Genomic DNA, 23,919 nt, shown 5'->3' on the forward strand with positions numbered 1-23,919 from the left:
AATTCACCCTTTTTTCCCCCTTTACTTCTATTCTCAGCTGTCTCACTGCATCATTAGCAGGGTTGATGATTTCAAGAACAGTACGATCTAAACACCGGTTGATTATAAAGCTTGCAAATGGTTTCAGGTACACCCACATTGAGACAATCGAGACTTTTTAGGAGGCTGGCTGTTCCAACCCTGCATGTTTAGGCCAATCTACACTGAGTGGGACACACCACCCCAGTGGAAAGACAGATCTATTCAACTGTAAAAAAAAAGTTGTCCCCCCCCCCCCTTTAAAAATTAAACATATTACAGGCTTTTCGAAGAAATGGCGGAAGAGCCTAACCATCACACCGTGGATGCTTTATTTCAGCACAGTGGAATGATAATGATGAACACAATAATGGTCTTTTAGGCCAGGCAGACAGGAGCAAAAAAGGGCAAAAATAGAAGTTAGATCTACCAGAAACGCTGTCCAACCATGCGCTAAAGTAGAGGGATCATACCGTACTGATACACTCATTAACCAACAGCACTGAAAATCAAGATCAAGTGATAGCAATACATAGCATAGAGACGATCTTATTTTCTATTACAAAGTGTGCATGCTTTTACTAGTAGAGAACTGGATTTATTAGACTAATAAAGCCAGCTCTCTACTTAAATTTTTTAGACAAATTGATCCAGCGCATTGCTTAGCAAGGAGGAATCTTTTACGTTGCCAAGTTTCATTCAAATATCATGACTTTGGGAGAAGATATAACTGATAATCTTTGTAAATCTGTAAAGAATGCCACTTTTTTTAACCTGTTAATGTCTTTACAACTCAAAAAGTAGGAAAGATATTAAAAATCTGACAGCATGACTAGATTCTGCATTAAAAACTACTAGACTGCCAAGTTTCATTTACATACTCCTAGAAATAGGCGAGCTATGACAGATATTGCCTCAAAACACACCGAAAACCGCCACATTTTGACCAATAAACGTCTTCATAACTCAAAAAGTAGGATAGCTATGAGAAATCTGAAAGCAGGACGAGATTCTGCACTAGCAAATGTACTGGGCTGCTAAGTTTCATTTAAATATTCCGAGAAATGAGTGAATTCTGACGAATATTGTCTCAAAACTCACCAAAGAACATCCCATATTTTGGGGGGTTTTCATTGAAGTCTATCAAAAATTAATTGATTTAAAAATTTGTAACTTTTTTGTTTATTGATGGATTTCAAAATGTCAAAAAGTTCCATTCTCTGTGGAGATACAGCTACAAAATGCACCTATTTGCACTTTCTGACAAAAAAAGGTTTTTCGTGGTCTTTGTTACATAGCAGAAAGCACACAATGGCTGCATTTCTTCTTCACAGTAAAAGTTAAGTATTGCCCTCCCATTTGGAACTGCTTCAAGACCCTGAGTGCAACATCTACGGTCACATGGGGTTCATGCTATGTCTTGCAGGAAGAGAAAACTGGGCTGTGATCACCATAATGCATGAAGACAGGGGGGGGGGGGTACACTTACTTTTACCCCCTTCACAACATCTTTTTGAAAAATGCACACAACTTCAAACAACAATATCTATTCCATCGATCCATACTTACAACTTGAAAGTAAAAGGTTTTTTTTAAAAAACAACCCAAAACGATACTCTCAAGGCAATACCAGTGACTACAACATCAACAGTATATCAACAACCAATGGCAGTTGGATTGGCAACTAATAAACGCACAAACTTGTAAATTTAAAAAAGTTAAGATGGAACACATTTGTGGTGAGCATTGTTTGATCATAAAATTATCATAATCAGCGGCGTGCAGTGATATAAAAACATGGCAGCACTGGTGTGGCAAACAAACTATGACGGCTCAGCAGCACATCCAGCTACACTGTTAGAAAGGGGGAAAAAACTTTGTGTATGTGAACCTGGGTAAAAAAAAAAAAATTTTTATACTACTCGATTTAAAGTGAAAATGCTCTCATATTTCTATCCTTATTTCCGTACCAGTAGCTTTCTATTTGCTGAACACACAAATATAGAGAATGGTCAACTTGACAAAAACTATAAAGCTCTAAAACTTTTGTCTTTTCCAAATTTGTCCACACAACAGTTTTGTTAGATACTAATATTTTAATTCGAAGAATAGTATGATAAGCGCATTTTTTTCCATCGAACTAAATGACAAATTAGACATTTTCACCCAATAGGGCACATATTACAACAGTGAGGGCCACGTGAGAATCATGTGGAAAGAGACAACAAAGCAGTTGACTTTTGAGTCATTTCAGGGATGAACTTATAGTCCATTTACCACCAAAAGGATGTTTCATTAGACAAAATATAGATCACTTACATAAACATTACAGGGACCTTGGAATCAGTTCTAAAGTACTGTAATACAAAGCAGTCACAAGAACTACAAGATGAAGTTATGGGGCTTGCTCAAGCAACTTTAATCAAGCAAAGCAAAACCGTCAAAGTCAAAGCAGCTTGTGAGACTGAAATAGCTGGCATGGAACATAAGTTTCACCGTCATACATAAAATCCTTCATAACTATAGCTGATCACCAAGGTCAACAAAAAAGCATTTGAGAGGGGGGGGGAAGGAACCAGTGTGTAAAAATGCTACAGGAGACCCCACCCACTTCACAACACCACATTATTCCACCAACAAGCGCCTTCATGCTACTTCAGCTGTCCCTTTGCACTTAGAAAACAATTCAGAAGTACTGGCAAAAACGACTGGATTTCAAAAGATTCAACATTTTACCGACCACAAAATATTCGGAGAGTTCCGACATGTCAGAAATGGAATGATGCCCAAAGTGGTGACACAGCAACCACAAGCGACCTTTAGCCCAAGGAAAGACATTCATTGTGTGTAGTTTTTTTTCCCTCTCAGGCAATCTTTCGCTTGCATTCATTCCTGTAACTTGACATCGTTACTACAACTGGAACCAGCGTCATTCCCAGCCCCACTGCTGCCTTCCTCTTCTTCCACCTCCACCACCTGAAAAGTAAGGAGAAAATGTCAAATACATCCTGTGCAACAAAAAAAAACTCAACCCAATATGAAATACCCTCATAATAAACTTTCCAGATCTGATTTTTGGGGTTTCCCACCAGATCTTGTCTGTGTTTTGAAAGAACACATTTTTTTTTTAAATAAAAAATTCTGACCTAGACAACTACTAATGTGAGGAAATTTTTTTTTCACAAGAACATTCCCAAAGATCGAAGTACATTACAAGACAAAATATTACATTGCAGGATTACAATGTAATCGTACAAAGCATCATCTTATGGTCCATAGAAAAAAAAATAGAAAGAAAGAAAAAAAAGATCAACAACTGAACCAAACTGTAGATTTCAATGCTGTGTGTGTTTGTCATATTGTCGCCTCAGAACTATTTCACCCAAAGTTCACTTTTGTTCAAAATCAAAACAATTGAGTTGCTTTTCTAAAGTCTTTTTCCCCCCCCTCCAAAGTAGAAAAACCAAAGACGCATGCACATATCATACACAGGTAACACGTCACAACAACCAAACTCCCTGGGTCATCAAACTCACTTTGAAAAGACCCGACTCCTCTGGTGACTTCGAAGACTTTGCCTGCTCACTTTGACATTTCTTTGATTTGGAAGTCCTTCCTGTGGAGGGGCTTGATGTCTTCTCTTTGGCCACATCAGGTTTCTCACCTCTCACTGAGAATGAAAAAGGCCAGAAATAAATCCCAAGACAATTCAATGCTTCCAACTGAGAGCGTACTTTTCCAAGAAATAACCTTTACGTGCGTTTTTTGTTTTAATTTCCAAGATAGCAGCAGGTACCAGAGTAAACAATGAGATTATAGAAGGCGAATAGGCATAATATCCCTTCAGCACCACATAAGCATAAAAACTTGAAATTACTTATTGATTGTACTGGAAAGTCGATCTCTACTTTACAATAGTATTTAATGAAAATGTAATACAAAGCAAGGTCCCACAAAAAGTTTCTGGTTCCCTCCCTCACCTTCGGCCCATTTTGCATACAAGTCTGAGCGGTCAAGCAAAGAGTTCATCTCCGCCTGGCTGATGGTGAAGTTTCCACTGCTGACCTCCCGCTCATGGTCCTTAGACTTCAACAAGTCCCGGAGCTCCTCAGGGCTGATCGGCTTGGCTTTTGTCATGAAGTTGCCGCTCTTGAACTTGCCTGTAAACAACCAAATATTTTTTTAATGAAAATTATAGGAAGGAGCAGATACTGACAAAAATTTTCTTAAACTCACAACTTCAAAATTGCATTGAAAATCAAAAGTATTGATTAGTGAAATAGATTTTCAGTACTTTTTATTTAGTCATTTTTATTACCAGTCTCTACACTGACATAACAAATTTTCATTCAACCTGAAGAGTCTCAAAAATCAACCCTTTCTTTCATTCATTTTTAAAATAGCTTCATTCAAACCTATACACAAAGAGAAAGCATTGGTTCCAGTCCCAAATGTCATTGATTTTTAACTGTGCATCTGATCTTGTTTACTGTGCATCTGATCTTTCACCACTTTCTCTATGCCACTTTTCCCTCCCACCTTTCTTTTATTTATTCCACCTTTCTTTCATTTATTCTCTCTAACAGTCGCGTTCCCCTGAGGTGACCAAAAATCAAACTATTTTTTGCAAAAAATCTTTTGCAAACAGATTTTTTGCAAACAGATGAAAATATTAGCTATATGCAAGTAGGAAAATGGACATTGACATAATGCATTTAAACACTACAGAGGTGACTCCTCTTGTGGATTGACTAGTAACCCTTTCATTCACAGGCAGATGGCAACCACTGACAGCAGATGATAACCAGTCAAACATTTGTACCTTTGTGAATGATCATCTTCTCCAGCTTCCTTTTCGCTGCAGCCCTTTCAATGATCTTCTGGTCGATGGTGTTTGCAGTGACAAAGCGGTAGACAACAACGGGCTTGGTCTGACCAATCCTGTGACACCGGTCCTGGGCTTGCAGGTCACACTGGGGGTTCTACCAAACCAAGACAGACAAGACAATTTTTTTACAAGAAATATTCTATACGCTTGATTCATCAATTATGTTTCTAAGTTGAACATGAACATATTATGTTATTATTTTGCATATAAAAATAATAAGATTTTAATTCAAAGAGAAATGTATGTAATTGTTTTTTTCTTTAAATTTGCTTCATAAAAAAAGAGGAGCTGCTTGGAATATACACTGTGCAATTTTAGTATTCAATTTGAATGTTCTCTTATTTGAAGAAAAATAGATTGGTGCGTTTAAGACGTAAAGATAATGAATGGGCTCATACCATGAACGCTCCCCTCTGAAAATTCAACCCAATAAAAGTGGAAAATTTTAGGTTCCCAATTCTGAAAGAAAAGAATGCAGTTCTATTTATTCGCAGTAACCAGTAATGGAACAGACATTTTCGTGTTCAAAGAAGCACTTTGCATTTCCTTAATTCCTTATCTCCAGCCCCCCCCTGCTCCTCTTGGCCGGAACCATTCCTTTACGACAACTTTGACAATGAAAACAGGTTTAGTTAATTTTATGATATTTTAGTGAGGTATATATGTCACTTTTAGATTCAGCACCAAAAGAGAGCACCTGCACAGTGGGTTTATCCCCCTCGGAGTAATATTATATAGATTATAGAACCCAAAGAGCTTGCTTTTGAGCAAAGACATGCACCATGCATGCTGTTATTTATTCATTATCATTATCACATTTTGACAAAAGACCGTAAGCAAAACTAGACATTTTAATCACTTTGGTTTCATAATAAACACACACAATGAAAAGGCACTGGAAAATGATAAATACTCCACATTCGATTTTTCAAGCAATCTACAGATAACGCAAGCTCAAACTAAGAGAACTAGATACAGTCGAACCTGTATAAGACGGAGTCGCAAGGGAGCCAGAAAAAAAATCCGTCTTAGACACGGGAATTTAGGGGGGGGGTTCAAAGGTCCTTCCGGTGGGATCAAGGATCGTTTGTCCAATCGGCAAGCAGTGGTCAAAACTTCACACCTCTCAGCTGCTATTACGTCTGATAATGACATGCGTCAGTCTTACTTATCCAATTATCACCAGTGATAGCCTTTCACAGGACCACTGTTTGACCTATTAAAAACAGAAACGTTTGAACATCTTCTTTGCTCCCACCCTTAGCCCCACCCATCGGTGTAACAAGCACAATCAACCAATGCCACCCCTCACTACCATGTAACGATTCGAGGAACTCTTTTCTTGGCTGGCTGTAGGATAGAGTTGGGGCGAGCGGACAGACGGGTTCGTTACTCACGAAAGGTCAGAGTGAATGGGTAACGGACAGCCTGCGAGCAAACTGCGAACCTCAAGACAGTTAGTTTTTTGGGTCCGTTCCACAATTTGACTCTCTCAGCGAGCGGACTGTGGACCTCAAGCCAGTTCGTTTTTTGGGTCCCCTCCACAATTTTATTCACTGAGCAGGCAGGCGAACGGACGAACTCTAGCAGACGAGATACTCGACGCAAGGTTAGACCCGTCGTCTATTGTTTGTTAATTATGCCTAACGTTTCAAACCACTAGCGGTGCCACAGGGAGTGAGAGAGGCTGGTGACGTAGTACTATGAGTGTAACCTTTCACCTCGTGTGCAGGCACACTGTGTACGTTCCAATTATCACAAAGGCCGGGGGGAGGGGGGAGAAATTTCTGCCATGAACGCCTAGCTACAATGTGGGGCAGGAGGGTGATTTTTTAATTATTTTTTTGGGGGGGTGGGGGGGCTGTAAGTAGTATGCAATGGAAGAAGTTGCTCCCCATCCATCCGCCCGCTCGAATGCATGGTGTCTCTCTGTCCGCTCGCTGAACGAACTGTTGTCTCTGTCTGATGTGTAGTGAGTAGCGAACTACTCTTCACAAGCAGACGGTTCATTACCCGTCTGCTCATTCGCTAATTCACACCCACATTACCCTGACCATCTGCATCGCTCAGGGCTCACATGATGGGGTAACATCTACCCCCGAATTGCACCCCTACTCCTCTTCCTCGCCCAGCGGCATGGCCATACCGTTAAGTTTAGAGCTGGCCGAATCAAACTTGCAAGTTTTGTTTCAAATCAGGGTTGAGCGGGAAAAGCATTTTTCGTCTTAGACAGGTGAAACCCTCGGAAGGGAGCGGATTTTTCTTTTCGTTTCCGAGTTGGCCAGGTTTCCGATTTATACAGGTAATTAAAAAGGAATATATCAAGGGGGGAGCGGGGAAATTCCGTTAAGAGAGGTTTCCGTTAAGGCAGGTTCGACTGTACTTTGATATGAGAAGCCCTTTATATAACCGCAAGACATCTATCCCCTCCCCCACAAGTGTAACACCATCACCATAAAGAGGCGTTAAGACATTGAAAAGGCACCCAAAGAGAATAAATACTTGAAGAGAGATAGTGACAGCAAGTCTTTCAAAAATATACTAATTCCATGTTTTCACAATAAATTAACACATTGAAAAAGCACTAGAAATGAATACATTTCGGAAAATGAGTCTTACCCAGTCACTGTCGTATATAATCACTGTGTCAGCTCCTGTAAGGTTGATGCCCAGACCACCAGCTCGTGTGCTCAGGAGAAACAGAAATTTCTCTTCTGAGCCACTTCCATTGAAAACATTCATCTGGAGAAGAAAGATGAAAATTCACTAAACGTCAGTACAAAACGTCCTCAATCCAAAAAAAAAACCCCACCTTTCATTCTTTTCTTCCCTTCTGTTGTTTCCGTCTGTCTATCTCACTTTTTTGCCTAGCACTTTGAGGCTTTTGTCATGTCCACATGCCCCTTTTTACTCAAATAAAGATAAAAGTGAGGATTTCATATTCAAGATCTACTCCACTGCAAAATAGTTCTCCCCAATGAGAAATAAAACATAGGCTTTTAGAAGAAAACGCTGAAGGGTCTAACCATCCCACCATGCACCGCCCAAGGGGGTTCAACATCTACATCTTTTAGAAAAATGCACACAACTTCAAACGAGAATATTCATTCCACGGATCCACACTGACAACTTGAAAGTTAAAGTTAAAAAACAACCCGAAACGGAACTCTCATAGCAGTACGAGTGACTCCAACAATGGAAGCCAAGTGTTCTTTCAGGATTCTTGGTTGTTGAGTACTTGTCTCAGACTCTTGGGTGGAATCTGTCAAATGCACAGTTCCCATCAGAGGGGCAAGATTGGTTACCCAACATGTCCAACCAGACAACAAAAAATCTGCCCATCATATTTCCCTGGCAAAGTTCCACTTTACTAACATCTGCAAGTGCACTTTCATTACTTCGCTCTGCCCACGGGTTTCAATATAGGGTGTGGTGGGCAAAGCTTGTCCTCTGACCTGAGGAATTATCTAAGAGCTTTAACAGAAAAAAAAAGCATTGAAAGCTGTCAAATACAGCTGGCATCAAATCTGTCCCCCGCATTGCTTTTATGAAAATACAGGATTAGAAAGTAGATCTGAGTTAAGATTACTTGAGCTACCCCCTTAAAGAAATAAATTAACCAGTTATATTAGCAACATACACTGTCACGACGGTCATCAACATTTGTGCTCCCATCAAGCCTGCAGAACCCGTAACCGCGCAGTTGGCAGAAGTCTTCAATCAGGTCCAGCATACGAGTCATTTGACTAAAGATGAGCACCTGAGGACGAGACAAAGAGTTCAGATCTGAGAGCTGCTGGTGACTTGTAATTTTCCCTGGATCAGCACTGTAATGTCCATTACCATAAGGCAAACCATTAGGTCTCTATTGCCTTAGTAACTAGGAAACCTGGCAACTGGTAACCACAGGCAACTTATAACCAAGCCACGTAAGAGGTTACGTAATTGTTGTCTTGGATACATAGAACCTAGAGAAGAGAAATTTTTTTTAAGCGTTACATCCACCGGAACAGTGTGTCTGGCTCCCCTGCTCTATTTTCAATGGCTGTCTAGATGTTGTGATTGTGATGTCCTGATTGTACAAGCACGACTTGAACGCCACTTTGAACCAGGAATGGATTTAGAAAAAATTACAACTTTTTCTTCCTCCTTGACAATACTGAAAAGTAGGAAGAGCAAACAACACTTAAATATCTGGTCGCAGAGACATCCTTAACTCTCTCCACACCACATACTGCACACTGCACCACCAGTCTATGATATGTTTAAGTGATAATATAATTATCAATAGACCGACTTAAAAAAGACATTTTTACCTTTTCCTTTTCTTCAACCTGACAAAGCCTGTGTTAACGTCAATTTTATGCCTCTGCTCAATTTCAGACAACTTCATAAGTCAAACACCACTGTGTTCTTGATTACGAACGTCAAAACAAAACAGGACAGTTCCCTAACAACACAAAATACTGGTAAATTTCAAGTCAATGTCAAAGATAGAATACTTTTAGTTTTGTACGCTTGGGGCATAAAAGACTAAGAATAGTCTTTTAATTGCAAATGTCTCATCTCAATCCACCATTAGACAAAGCCAGGTATAAACAACAATACAATGAACACACACACGGGAATCACAGACTAGAAAGACAAACATGAGTTCAAAAATTACTCGCTTACCCTGTGACCCCTTTTCTTCAGTTCTTTCAGCATCTTATCAAGCACAAGCATTTTGCCCGAGGTCTTGACCACGCCCTCGGTCAATGCCAGGTCTCCGGTCGATGGGTCCAGGGGGTGCTCCAAAAGATAAGGGTGGTTGCAACACTTTCGCAGCTGCATCATCACACTGCGCATCTTGATGGTCACCTGCGACGTCTTCTGCTTCCCGGACCGACTGCTACTGAAGACAGTGAGCAACATCATCGAGACCTCTCTAATTTTCATTTTCAATTTTGTAGTGAAGAGAAGGACAGCGCCACAATGACAGTCAGTGTTAGGAAAAGGCAAGAAAAATGGGAAAAAACACAACAACATAAGGACAAAGATGAAATACGCCCCTTCCTATCATCAACGGGACATACACCTTATTAGCGCGGCATCTCAATAAGGTATTGCCAAAAATATGGCTAAAAAGATGAAAATAAATATAATAGTTCATCAACACTGAATCAAAATGCAGAGACGAGATGACAAACAAGTGAAAACCATGAAGGGAATAAGTTGCTTTACACCCAAACAACTCAAAACAGAATACACAGAACTAATTAATTGGATTCAATAATAAATAATGTGCTATGCACAGCTTTCCTGCACACTAATTCTTTAGTCTAGGGTAAAGACATCCTTATGGGAAAAAAAGACAATGGATTAAGTTTGCTTTTTTTGTATGAAAGGGTCATTATCATTCCCACAGCTGATTCTAGCTAGTTCTCTATAATCTAATAAGATCGGGCAAATCCATCAACTTACTCCGAGTCTGAGTTCCTCTGGTCACACACGGCCTGCACCCAGCATTCTAGATCCAATTCTTCCTCTTCTAGACGCTTCCAACGCCTGCGTCCTTCTCCTTTGTCTTCTCTTTCATTCCTCTTTTTGTCAGCATCCGACTCCATCATCATATTGTAGTCGATCTTCTTGGATGACCTTCTCTTGGGTCGCCCTGTGGCAGTCAGTTCCACCTTCTCCTCAACTTTCTGCAAGATACAACAATACAGAGTGGGTGGTTGGTGGGTGCTTTGGAGTGGTTTGCTCCTTCTTCATTACTAAATATCTAAGATCCTTACCTATCCGTCTTTTCTCTGTATGTAACTCTTCAACCACTTCTAATCTTTGGCACTTTTATGACCTACATGTATTTAAAACATAGAGTATTACAAAAATAATATGCAACTAGAAAAAAACAATTTTAATAGTTTCTGTAACAAAGATCATAAAAAGCAACAATCACCTTAATACCAAGGGTTCAATCAATGATACCCAGGAATCACAATCAGACAATCATGAACCTTATGACGAGAATTTTTTTTTCAAGTCTCCAATACGTGAAATCATTTGATAAAACAAGACAGCTGCCAACAATTTCACACACACACACACACACAAAGTAATAAAAAATAAAAAGTAAGCCTTTGTTTTAAAAAAAAAAAAATATAGACCCTTTCAAGAATGTTGAAGTGTATTATTCTCTCACAGGTCACCATCAAGAACCCTCCTTTACAACAACTGGTCCATTTTAACCCCTTCATTGCAGAAAAGTTTCCATCAACATCGGTACCGACAAGATGAAATCACGTTATTTCAAGGAATAGATCTATTTCGATACAAAGAATTGTTTCTGAATAAGCAAAATCACAAGCTGTAACTGTATCAACTAAAATTTCTTTTGAGAACCAGAAGAAACAATGTAAGTGGAGAATACAACCCAGATCATACGTCTACTCAGCAATGAAGAGTTTAAGGACAAGCGGGCTAACCCAGATTTCGGTGGTTTCCAGAAATGTTGACCGGCACCAAAAGTGGGTATTGCCCTACCTATAGGAGAAGTTTGGTTTCATTGGTGAGTATATTTGTTTGGTTATAGAGAAAACTCTCCTTGTCTTTTAAAGAAACTGAACAAGGGGCAAAAACTTTACTTTCAATTTTCTCAAAACAGCATTTTCAGGATAGCCCCCTCGAGCTTAAAAGCGATCAACTATCACGTACATTCTTTTCTTCAATCATACTGAAGATGGTGCGGTTGACCAGAGCTTCATAGTACTCTTTCTGCTCTGGGGTGAGGGGAGCATACACCAGGACTTCTTTCTTTGGGGGTATGCACAGGTCCACATCAGACTTGAGGCGCCTCAGCATAAATGGCGACAGGATCTGGGTGAAAAGCATAGCAGTTATTTAGCTATGCTGATCCAGTACATTCCCATGGGTCAGACTTTAGGTAACCGTTGCAGATTTATTTCTGGACTATATAAGAATCTATGTAACTTACTTTTTCTAACTTCTACAACCTTATTTCTGGATGAACACAACAATTAAACTTGGCACCAAAAAAAAAATAAAATAAAGCAGGATAATCAAATGCAGACAGTAACCTTTCTATGCATGAATTATCCTGTATTCTTTAAGTCAGAAACACTTTCTCATCAGACGTTTCATTAACAAAAAGAAGCTGAATTCTTAACTTTGACAAAGTGAGAAGTATATCCTTCTATAGTAACCTAAAAAAGGAAGGTTTTACATTCAACACTTGTTTTGGAATTATCAAAAAAAGTGCCTCTACCTCTGCACCCTCTCCCCTCCCCCTTTTTTTTTCAACTCGGCCATTTACAGTTTTCTGAGTTTAGAGGTTCTGCGTGAGAAGCGAAGGATAGTAATGGTAGTATCTTGGCAAATGAAAAAAAATATTGACATATTTCTAGGAGAAACATGAAATGCAAAGCTTAGCAATGATGTCTTCTCAGCTACTGAATAACACAAGACAACTGCACAGATAGTTCAAAATTGAGATCCCTTCAGCCCGTTGCTATTTAATAGTTATTTTGTTCAAAACAACCCATTCAGTAGACATATCTTTTTGACAAGGTTAGCTTGGACACTTGCACATATATAGGTAAGCAAAAACACTAGTTCTCTGTATGTCATTATTGTATGCAAAACTTTTTAGCACAAGTAAGTAAAACGATAAACATTTTGTTTCGCCATAGGCGAGGAATAAAGCACACGTGAGAGGGGTGTAAAAAGATGTGTCAAACCGTAATGAAAAAATCCTAAATCGTATATTGTTTTATGCATCTTGTACAAAGACTGTTTTTATATAAAGGGCAATGTGAAATGTAAAAGAGAAATTAAAATATAAATGAAAGTGCAAACAGGCGTAAAAAATTCCACACTTCAAGGAATCTGGATTTTCCTGAAAATCAGCACATGCGTGTATAAAAGGAGAGAGAATATAGCAAGAAGAGATGTTTGCAGATTTAAAAATTAGTAACTTTTCAGCCTTCAAAATACCTGGTGCAGCATGCCCAGGATATTTGCTCCCTGTTCCTGACGCACAATTCGCTCGTCGGAGTCTGCGTCATTCATGCATCGGACATCAAACCAGGCCTCAAAACTGGGAATAATAAGTACAATCCATTTTTTTTAAAACAATAGAAATGAAAAGAACTGTACTTCAACCATCTTCAAGTAAAAGAATGTCGCAAAGGTTGTTCTTGAAAAAGTTCATTTACATCATACAAAAATGTTCTTTCAATATAAGGAGTTTTTGGTACACTGACCCATAGATAACCAAGGCAAAATAAACAAAACTTAAAACAGAGATTCTCAAGGAAAGTGAAAAAAAAATCTATCAAATAACTCTCAAATCACATTTGCCCTATTCATTCATGTGCTGGCCATCACACTCCAACTATAAAAAAAAATTTATTTTAAAAAATAAATAAATGCTAACCAGAAACAGCATAATTCTACCATTTCAATATGACTTTTTGTTCTCTATATTCATGTGCATTCATTATACAGAAACAAGCAGTTGAAGTAAATGTAAACATGTCTCATGTAAGCACAGAACCCATTTATTAACTGTGGGCTTGGGAGTCTTTCTGCCAAGAGCCAGGGTACCTACTTCCCACAAGCAGGTATGATGTGACCTAACCACAACCCTTGGCTTTCCCTTGTTATACACTCAAATACCAACCACAAAGCTACAACGGTGATGAAACACTGTGTGTTGAAGTAAATGTAAACATGTCTCATGTAAGCACAGAACCCATTTATTAACTGTGGGCTTGGGAGTCTTTCTGCCAAGAGCCAGGGTACCTACTTCCCACAAGCAGGTATGATGTGACCTAACCACAACCCTTGGCTTTCCCTTGTTATACACTCAAATACCAACCACAAAGCTACAACGGTGATGAAACACTGTGTGGTGCCTTTTATCAAACAAGAATTAACACTGATGCTTACCATACCTGTAGTACAAAATATACAAGAATAATGCCAGACAGCCTAAGATTGATATGGTCTTTATTTTGTAATTGCAACTGAATAGGTTCAATGTCCTGCCCCTTCCAAGCTAATTAATTGTTAAAGAAGCAGGACTTCCGTAGTTAACATCCATCTCCGATAAGATAGACCCATGTGGATGGAGCTTTGAAAACTCCCAAAACAGCCTAAATTCAAGAACACCACTTTGGGAATGAAGCAGGGCCATGTGCACCACATCCCTTTGGTACCAAATGGGTTCATGTCGCACCCATAGTTCCATTTGAGCTAGTATATGCATTTTGAGACTACTGACAGCTGAGACTATGATCGTAACCAAATCATTCATACACCCATAGAAACAAAAGAAAGAGTCTCTCAGGATTACCTTCCTAGGTCATCAAAAATCTCTGGCAGAAGGAAATTTAAGAGTGACCATAACTCAGCCAGACTATTCTGCAAGGGTGTGCCAGTCAGCAGCAGTCGATGGGTGGAGCGGTACATTCGGAGTTCTCTGTCGATTACATCAACATTTGTTAGTTTGAGTAAAGGAGAAGCGCATAGATACAATAACTGTCATTTCATGCTTGGAAAAAGCAAAACAGTCATACACAGAAACAAAAGGGAAAGGAAAAAAGGTAGGACCTACCAGAAGCATCCTGCAACCACACACATATTAACATGTAGATCTGCCAACAGTTCCATGACTAAAAATAGGGGTTTTCATCAGAATCCTCACAAAAAAAAGGAATTTAGGGGGGGGGGGGTGAATTCAGTCTCAGGAACCCCCAAACCCCCAAAGAATAAGACTGCATTAAAAAATTGACAGAGGCGAATAAAAGTATATTATTACAAATGTAAATCACAATGTGTTTCTTCAGATCATTTACTTTAAGATGCACAAATATTGCAAATAAATGCATATAAAATGGTCCCATACAATCTAATGGAAACAGAATTCAAGTGAAAAAATATATGAAAATACAATTGGGTTTCTTTTGCCTGCAAAACAAAACAAAAAAATCACAGAATTGGTCAACTCCAATTTTATCAGAGTACTTTGCAGGTCTGCCTATGGGAAAACCAATCAAGAGAATTGGAAAAAGTTACCTTATGAGTCTGCAGTGAGTATTTTTGATCCTGTGTCCTTCGTCGACGATGAGATATTTCCATTCGTGGTTGCTCAGGTACTTGCGATCGATCATGGCGATCTCGTAGGATGTGATGACCACAGGCTGCACCTTGACTCCCTCTCGCACTTCGTGTTTGCGGAAGATCCGCTTGCACAGGTGAGCCCGTCTGTCCTTGTCTCCATGATAAAGGACTGTCGGTACCTGTATAAGTTTTAGTTTTAGTAGAGGTTTTACGGCGCTCGCAACTGCATAAGGTCATATGAGCGCCAAAAGATTAGAGGTGTTACAGGAGAGTAACATAGGCCTACATAAAAAAAGAAGAAGGGGAGATAAGGACGATAGATGTTTCATAGGAAAGAAGAAGCAAACCACACCAGAGCACCCGCCAACCACCCACACCTGTATAATTAACAATAAAAAGAAAAATAATAATAATAATGATAATATATAGCATTTATATAGCAGATATCCACACTCTACAGCATGAGCTTTACATTTACAACTTCATGTATATTACTCCTGAACACTCGGAAACATTCTCGACCTCCAGGGGGAAAATACAGTACAAGCTGTAGACTACAAGCTCTAAAACATCAATAATAAACTGACAAGATCTTCAACTGTCTGTGCAGCCAGGTACCCATTCCCACTTAGGTGAAATGAGGAAAATTCATTTAAAGTGTCTTTCATAAGGACACTCCAAGCAATACTGATGCTATGAGAGAAACCTGTATTAAAACAGCAGCACCAGTCAAAGTTCATGTCAGACCACTGCTGCACTGGGAAAAAGAAAGCTACACTGAAACAACAAAGGGACAACATATTTGCAAAGTAAGACATATGAATAGTACTTCTTACCATCCAAACTTCATACAGGCCATACAAAAAAAACTACTATTAAAACAGTCTAAAGTACATTGATACGTTAAACTGTTGAGATCAGACTTTCGATTCAAATAATCAAGGTTTACCACTGTGTCCATACAAATCTCACCGTGCACCTCAGTTTTGGTGAAATACCTTTCAAAACTCATTTTATCGCTTTCTACATTTAATTGCCTGAAATCGGAAGCAAAATATCTAAACAGAAATAATCGATGGGTAAATGAAAACAAAAATATAGTTGGAAAACCATCGACAAGCCATTGTTTAGATGGGTATTCTCGTCCGCGGTTCTGGGGAAGCAGTCAGGCTCCGCAAGTATACTCGTCCGTGGTCCCGTTGGTGTTAACATACATGAGTAATCATCCTCACCAACAAACCTTAAAAACAAAGGGCAGCCATGACAAAACAGGAACCTATACAGACCCTGTAATGGAAGAAAAACTAGCAACAAAGTGGAGAAAATGCTCATTGGCAAAAATAAGGCATGCATACAAACCTTTGGTGCAAACCTCTGGAACTCTGCAAACCAGTTTGGAATGGTAGAGAGTGGTGCACACACCAGGAAGGGTCCAGGGATGCCCATGTACACCAAGTGAGACAAGATGGCCACACACTGGACAGTTTTACCCAGACCCATCTCATCAGCTAGGATGCCGTTGACACCATTCTCGTACAAAACCTGCAACGGAAAACAAGAGTAAGTTATCCGGTATTGATCTAACCTGCGCTGGAAAGCAAGGGACTATCCTTTACTTTAAAATTGAGAATATCTATATTGACTTAATAAATGGTACATAGACATTAAAAAGTTATGATCAGTAACCAAAAAAAGAACTAACAAAACGATCCACACGTCCTGCTTAATAAGCGCAGGCTCTACCGTCAATCAGTGGCTCTTAAATGATCCCTGTAATAGGTCATCCTCAGAAATGTAGTTTCCGGGATATTTCCAGTTGCCCAAAAACATGAGACTTTTGGAATTTGTTATTCTTCTTCTGCCCTCCCTGTTTACCCATCAATCTTTCCAGTCAAAGTAGGATTTTTACAAGTTCTTGTGATGGTATACCCATCAACAAAATTGCAGTAGTCCCCAAAAGCTTTTTTCAAACATTTAGAGTTCGAATTTCAACAAAATATTTCTTGAACACATGCAAACAATACCACAGGTGAAGAAACTACAATAATAAAAAAAATTCAAAATTTTGGACTGCACTGTTAATACCTACACATTGGTCACATAAGCACAAGGAGGCTATCTCGAAAAATGCTGTTTTGAGAAAATCAAAGGAAAAGCTTTAGCCGCTTGTTCATTTTTTTTTAAAGACAAGTAGAGTTTTCTCTACAAACAAACAAATATACACACCAAGGAAACCAAAACTTCTCTAATAGGAAAGGTAACGCCCACTTTTGACGTAGTTCAAGATTTCTGGATACCTCCGAAATCTGGGTTAGCCTGCTTGTTCTTAAAAGCGACCAATTATTGTTACTAGAATGGTTTCCTCACCTTGAGCCAGCTATAGCCCTCCACCTGGTACTGTCTCAGCACGCCTCCCTCCATGAGCTTGGGCTGGAGGAAAGGGACCAACTCTCCATTGATTTTTCTCACTTCATTTCCTTCTTCCTGTGGATAGATTTAATTTCTTTTTAAAGTTAAAATCACAGAAACTCATGAAGACCATCAGAAAATTGAAAATGAAAAGATAGCCAACATAAAAGCTATGGTCAGGTCTAAAACAGATTGGAGTAGCAATGCAAATCGGGTTTTCCCGCGCTGCGAAAATTTGGTCCCCGTTTGCGGGTGAAATTTTGGACCGGGTCGTAGCTTGGGTGATTAACTTTCTCAACCTCGGTCTACTCTATTTCTGGACCAATGTGAATGAAACACAGCAACCAATCAGAAAATAGGGCAAACTAATGATATGTGGATGTTGAAGTTTGGTGTCGCGAACACTTTCGTATCGGGTGTACCAAAAACTATAAGGAGCTTGAATTTTTATGCCGAGATGGTAATAGATCTATCTTACCTCTATAGCAAGCTCAAATTTCAACGTTCTGTGTCGAGTCGTTGTTTAGACCCGATCTTAAAAGCACGACTACCCCCCTATCCAAAGCGGCTTCGCAAGGAGACCACCCATTTTCCCCTCACTCTCGCAGCAAATGTATGTGACCTACAAATCCCTGCATGACTATTCCAAGCCCGTTCATTGGTCACTTGAAAATAGGGCAATGGCGCGCGCGCGCATCCAGTTGTTTTTCTCTCTGTTCCCCTGTTACATCGCAAAGGGGGTATTCCGAGGCGAGCTCATCTCGCCTCGGGCAGAGATGCCAACCACAGCAAACCGAAATGAGTACTGGGAAATATGAAAATGTGTATTTTCAAGGGGAAATGTGTATTCCCCACGACCGACCGACCAACTAGTAAAATGTTCAGGGGGTCCAGCAATATTTCCTGAAAAAATTTTTCCAGCTCATCAGCTCGAAAAAGGGAGCACACACACGTACAATATACATGTATCCAGTCAACAGCACGTCAGTGTTCAGTGTCGTACTGGGGTCTTGTTTGACTTTATTTCAGTCTATTAAAATATTTTCCTTTCATTATTATATAAAAAAATTAATCCTGCTTTGAGCGTTCGGAAGGGCCTAGAACAAAAATTTCGACAATCAAGAACCAGTCTGGGTGTCATGATTCATATTATGAACTGACAGACTAAAATTATTGCTCAAACTCAAAGAAGAGCAATAACTTGAATGGCTCAAGTAGACCCGTGCACTGTGAGAGTTGTGACAACTGTGGTAGGGCAAGATGCAATGACACTGAAAATCTGCCAGTCTTGAACCGAAAGTTACAACATACACTGTAGGTGTAATTTACTATCACCCATCCAATGAAACGTGAACACTTTATTTCAATAACACAGACTTGCAAAGAATGAAGGGTCCCGATTCCGCACACGGCCTGCACCAACGTGCGCTTTGCAGAAAGCTCTAGATCTAATCAAAATTCTGAAATTTGCTTCCAAGTTTTTGTCCTCTGGTGTTGCCTTCCCACCACCCCCCAAGTGTACCTTTTAAAAAAAAAATCAATAATCCCCTCCCCTATTCCGTAGTCCTATACTTCACAACGCCGTTACTCCCACCAATGACTCGGGGTGTTCACGTCTCCACAGGGAAAAAGAATTCTCCACACGGAAAAAGAATTTTTAATTGTACGGCATTTTAGATTGAATTGACTTATCTTTTAATGTTGGCATGGTCTAAAGTCATCAAGGAAAGCTTTGCCATTATTTAGTAACGCTGCCAACATATATTTTTAAAGATTCCATGTTGTGATAAGATGCTGTAAATAAAATGGACTCATCCCGACACCCCTTTTTCGCAAAATCGTAATATGTACACTAAAATTTTAATTATAACAAAATAACTACGAAATGGTTAGTAAATCTGACGGCAGAAATGATTTCTCAATCCAAAAACACATCGGGAAGCAAAGCAAAGTTTCTCTCTAATTCTCCAATTAATTACCGAGATATTGTCGATTATCTTACAGAATCTGCTAGTGCATGGTCCACTGTTTAGGGAGTATTTTCCCTATATATGTGGGTCATCCATATTTTGCCGACCTTTACAACCCATTATTTATTCTTAAAATTCAAGAAGCATAATTCTTACAATTGAAAATTCTTTCTTTGGTACTAAATTTTAAAAAGTGCTAAAGCAAAAAATTAAATTTTCATTGGCATTGCTAGATTGGAAGTGCCATTTGCAACTATCACAAAAAGTATCTTTTCTTACAAAAATACAAAGGAAGGAAAATTTAGAACGATGAGGCCTCAACTAATATCATCTTTTTAATACAACATGTCCTTAATTCAAAACAAGTATTAACTAATTAACATCTGGTCATTTAGAAATCAATCAAACACTGATATATTTACACTTTCTGCACATGTCATAATTCCCAGAAATGACATGTATTTATACATAAATCACTACAATCTTCTGACCTCTAGAACTCCAAACGTTGAAGCTTTCTCTAAGAGCTGTGGTTCTTCGTCCATCTCTTCTTTAGAGTCTCCTGACTCAGCAGACTGGACTGGGCTTTCTGGGTCTTCTTGCTGCTCCTGAAAGTAAGGTTTTATTTGTCTGAGTAAAGAGAAGCACATAAACACAATAATAGTTATTTTGTGCCAAGAAAAAGTAAGACAGACATAAAAAAAAGAGTACGTAGTCTAAAACAGCCGTATGCACTGCTCACAGCAGAACGCTCTGTAACCTGGACTCCAGCACGGAGATCATCAGGAGAGAACGTGTACCCGTTTCGGGTTCTTCCTCTTTACAGCTTTTCATACGCACTGAGCCTCCTCACCGATGTAAGGTCTCCATGCCAGACCGACTGTCTTCCTCTGCTGCCAACTCTAAGGATTCACTCCAGCCTGGGTCCTCTCATGTCAACCAGATCCAGTGACTGGCTTTCTCTACTGTCTCCTGAACGGAGTTTATGAGTTCTTTTCTTTTCTTTGCAGTAAGTCCTGCCACTCTCCTCCACTTACAGACACTAGTTGCTACGAAACCTCTGCATCCTACTTGTACCGGAAAAAGGGTTGCTTTCCATTCTGCCTCCTCACATTTTTCGACAAGTGCCTCGTAGCCGTTTTTCCGCTCATGTGCAGCATTGATATTGTCTTCGTGAGGCACCGTGAGCTCCACCAGGTGCACCTCTCTCTTTTTCCTCCCATAACACCAAGTCTGGCTTTTTTGTAGTTGGAGAGGGGAAGAATCTCTTGAAGTCAGCAGCTACCTCCCATGTGCCTCCGCTCTGGTCTTCCATGGCTTCGTTCGTTTTCTTTCTGTTGGGAACCTTGCTTCCTTGCGGAACAAATTCAATCTCGGGGAGTCCATGCTTTTGTAGCTTGGGGGCGTATTTTCCTTCTTCCACCTGTTTTGTCGCCATTGTGGTGAGCACTTTCAGCACCTCATTGTGCCTCCAGGTGTATCTGTTAGGAGCCAGGTTGCAGTGTGACAAAATATGCTTCATGGTTCCTAGTTTACTGCATTTACACTTGTTGACCTCATGTACCTTCCGTCTGACCAGGTTCACCGGTGAAGGCAAGACATCATACGTAGAAAAAAGCTTAGCCTAGATGTATTCCACTTCCAGATGTCACTCCAACCGACTTTTCTTTCAACGACATGCTCTTTCCATCTGGTCATTTGTCCTTGCTGGCTACACTGGAGGAGCTGAATTTCTCAACTCTCTGCCTCCATCTTTTGCATATGTCTTGTTGCAGCTTTTCTTGTTGTGTCTCGCAGGGACATTTTCCTGAAAGGTCTAAAGTCGCCATTACCTAGCCACAATCTGTCAGGTTGTGCTAGACCACAAATGTCTCCATGCTCCAATGCAGAGATGATCTCGTCAGTAGCAACTTCTGCCTTCCACTTTCTCACTGTTTTGACACCTGGAGGTTTTCTGCTGATCTCCTGATCCCTTGATTCTCTCCATGATTGACATGAGAGGTAGTTGAAGCGCACCTTGCAGTCTGTACAGGGATGACGTGATAATTGTACGGAGTAGCCCAAGCCACTTCCTGATGTAGCTGTTACACTTTCTTTCAATCACCTCATCTTTTGACAGAGCAACTTCATACATTGTCAGTGGCCACGCCAATCGAGGGTAGAGGGTAAACTGTAGACACCATATCTTATGCTTTCCTGACAGATTCACCTACATTTATTGACTTCATTTTTTTGATACAGTTAATTATTTCTAGAGTAAATGGGTGTTTACTGATTTGAAATATGTTGATCAGAAACTGAGATATAAGCACTTTAAGTCAGTCACCCCGCTGGTACCCAGTTCTCAGTAAATTGGGTTTGAAGTTAGGACTTTTCATTTTCTCCAACACAGATGACGTTAAAATATCTTTTAAAATCCATATTGCTAGTTGTGTGTGAACTATTTTATTTTGAGACTTATTAATAAGAAAACTTTTTTCATGACGCGTAGAACTCATTTTCCATTCAAAATCAATTTTTTCAGTTTATTCGGAAATAGCTCCAGCAGTAGAGACATTCTGATGATTTTCTCACGACATTTCACAAGTACATTTTCTATTACTGCTTAAAATGCCAAACTGTCTTCTGGCGAACTGTGCGGGCATCAGAGTATCAATCTAAAAAATGAAACTGGTGCAATGAAAAATACACCTCTGAGGCCATTCCCACCTTTTCAGAACCATCTGGCGATTTCATCTGAGGGGTTGAACTTCCAGATTTCTTCTGTCTTTTGTTCTGTGAATTAAAATAATAATGCATATTTTTTATTCTTTAAAAAGTTGCAAAGAAAAAATTTTCACAATTCTTCATTTGTCTTCTTCACATTAAGCAAAATTCACGGGTCCAAGTTATTACTGAATTAGAATTTTTTTTTTAAAGGGAAAACTTTTGTATTCAAAGATCTAATGTGAACTTATACAAAAAATGTATTTACCAACAATGAAATATAAATTTTTTTTTTAAACATGCAGGAATTTGAAAAACGGTACCTTTTCTTCTACTGAACACTTTATACAAACAAAGAAGAGCACCATCCCCACTCCTAAAATAAAACTAACCACAAGTATTTAAGTACAAGAAAGAGGGCAGACCAACTGAACCAAGCAATAACCTTAACACAACAATTACCTTAGGGTTTGAAGATGGCGATTCATTTTCAACAACATCTTGCTTCCTCTTTCCTGCTCTTGTAGACTTAGGACTTGCACCTTCAGCCTGCAAACACAAAGTTCTTTTTGTAGAAACTCAAACAAACTATTATAAAACAGCACTAAATAATTTATATCAGCAACTGCATATTAAAAAATTTCTGACAGAATTCTAGTGGGGTCAATCTTTTTGTCACTTTTTTAGAAAAGACTACACATACTTCAGATCTGAAAAATTTACGAGAAGAGAGCATTCAATATTCCTGATAATATGACAGAGCTGGGTTTTCATGATTTTGAGCATAAGAATTTATGGAATTGTATTTTTCAATCGCAATGTACTGTTATAAAATAGTCCCAAACAGAGTCATAGCATTCCAATTCCGCTCTCTAAAAATTTGCGAATCTGATGTTCATCAAAGCTACATGACCAAAATCAAAAGGGGATTCCAAAGTCAAAGTATTTAGGGGGGAGGGTGGGGGGAGAGAAGAGGCTGTGAGTTGTTTGTAGGCTCAGGCTCACAATAATGTAATAAGTATGCCAGTGACTCTTGTGCTCTTGTGCATAAAAAAGTAAATCAAGGAATGTTTCTTTTTAGGAAATTAAGAAGTTTCCGTGTTGACAATAAGATTTTATGCCCCTTTTTTACCATTCTATGATTGAAAATGTGCTATTATTTTGTATTCGCTGATGGGGTGGGAATTGTAAGGTGAAAGATAAAGAAAAATTTGACAGAAACATTAAGAAAGCCAGCAAGATCTCTGGATATCATTGGAATGGATGAAATGTATAACACCACATGTATAAAAAGATAAAAAGCATTATAAACGACCCATCACACCCCTTTTCTACACAAATTGTAAGATCACGCAGCGGCAGATAAATACCTCCAAAAACAAAGAAGGAAAGATATAAAAGAAATTTTTTACCACCTTGCGTAAGGCTTTTGTCACAATGAGCATAGATGTGTGTTGCTCTTAGAGTATTTATCTATATATAACTCCAAAGGTCTTGTATTTAAATTCCTGCATGTGGTTGAATGATGCATTTGATGTAAATGTACATTTTATCAGCTTTACTTCTCTTTTCATATTGAATTTTAAAGAGATATATAATTTAAATTTTGTATGTATACCTGCATGCGTTTTTACGGTCCTGTACAGCCAAGGAAGATTTCCCTCTGGGATAATAAAGTACTATTTTATCTTAACTTATCCCTGTTTAGTAGATATAGTCCAATGATGTAATGACAGCAAGATTTGTCAGTTTTTTAGTAGATGTTTTACGGCGCCAGTAGATTAGAGGTGTTACAAGAGAGTA

At 39.1% G+C, this 23,919-nt stretch overlaps 1 protein-coding gene across 3 annotated transcripts in view; it reads right to left on the reverse strand.

Annotated features, from left to right (window-relative positions):
* Positions 1-1,615: 1,615 nt before the first annotated feature.
* Positions 1,616-23,919, reverse strand: part of LOC101861196 (lymphocyte-specific helicase) — a 52,815-nt gene continuing 30,511 nt past the window's right edge. For 2 of the 3 annotated variants that reach the window (XM_005094951.3, XM_035968859.1), the window contains exons 6-22: positions 22,579-22,665; positions 22,120-22,185; positions 19,902-20,018; positions 17,399-17,515; positions 16,391-16,573; positions 14,987-15,210; positions 14,265-14,390; positions 12,902-13,004; positions 11,603-11,764; positions 10,370-10,593; positions 9,581-9,800; positions 8,547-8,666; positions 7,526-7,648; positions 4,841-5,000; positions 3,999-4,178; positions 3,555-3,688; positions 1,616-2,994 (exon numbers count right to left, since the gene is read on the reverse strand). In XM_005094951.3, coding sequence (XP_005095008.1) covers positions 2,905-2,994; positions 3,555-3,688; positions 3,999-4,178; positions 4,841-5,000; positions 7,526-7,648; positions 8,547-8,666; positions 9,581-9,800; positions 10,370-10,593; positions 11,603-11,764; positions 12,902-13,004; positions 14,265-14,390; positions 14,987-15,210; positions 16,391-16,573; positions 17,399-17,515; positions 19,902-20,018; positions 22,120-22,185; positions 22,579-22,665 — 2,436 coding nt within the window. In that variant the 3' untranslated portion in view covers positions 1,616-2,904. The remainder of the gene's footprint in view (positions 2,995-3,554; positions 3,689-3,998; positions 4,179-4,840; positions 5,001-7,525; positions 7,649-8,546; positions 8,667-9,580; positions 9,801-10,369; positions 10,594-11,602; positions 11,765-12,901; positions 13,005-14,264; positions 14,391-14,986; positions 15,211-16,390; positions 16,574-17,398; positions 17,516-19,901; positions 20,019-22,119; positions 22,186-22,578; positions 22,666-23,919) is intronic. The other variant, XM_035968860.1, reaches the window with a different exon arrangement.

Source organism: Aplysia californica, unplaced genomic scaffold, assembly GCF_000002075.1.
Source record: "Aplysia californica isolate F4 #8 unplaced genomic scaffold, AplCal3.0 scaffold00092, whole genome shotgun sequence".
Lineage (NCBI taxonomy): Eukaryota > Metazoa > Mollusca > Gastropoda > Aplysiida > Aplysiidae > Aplysia > Aplysia californica.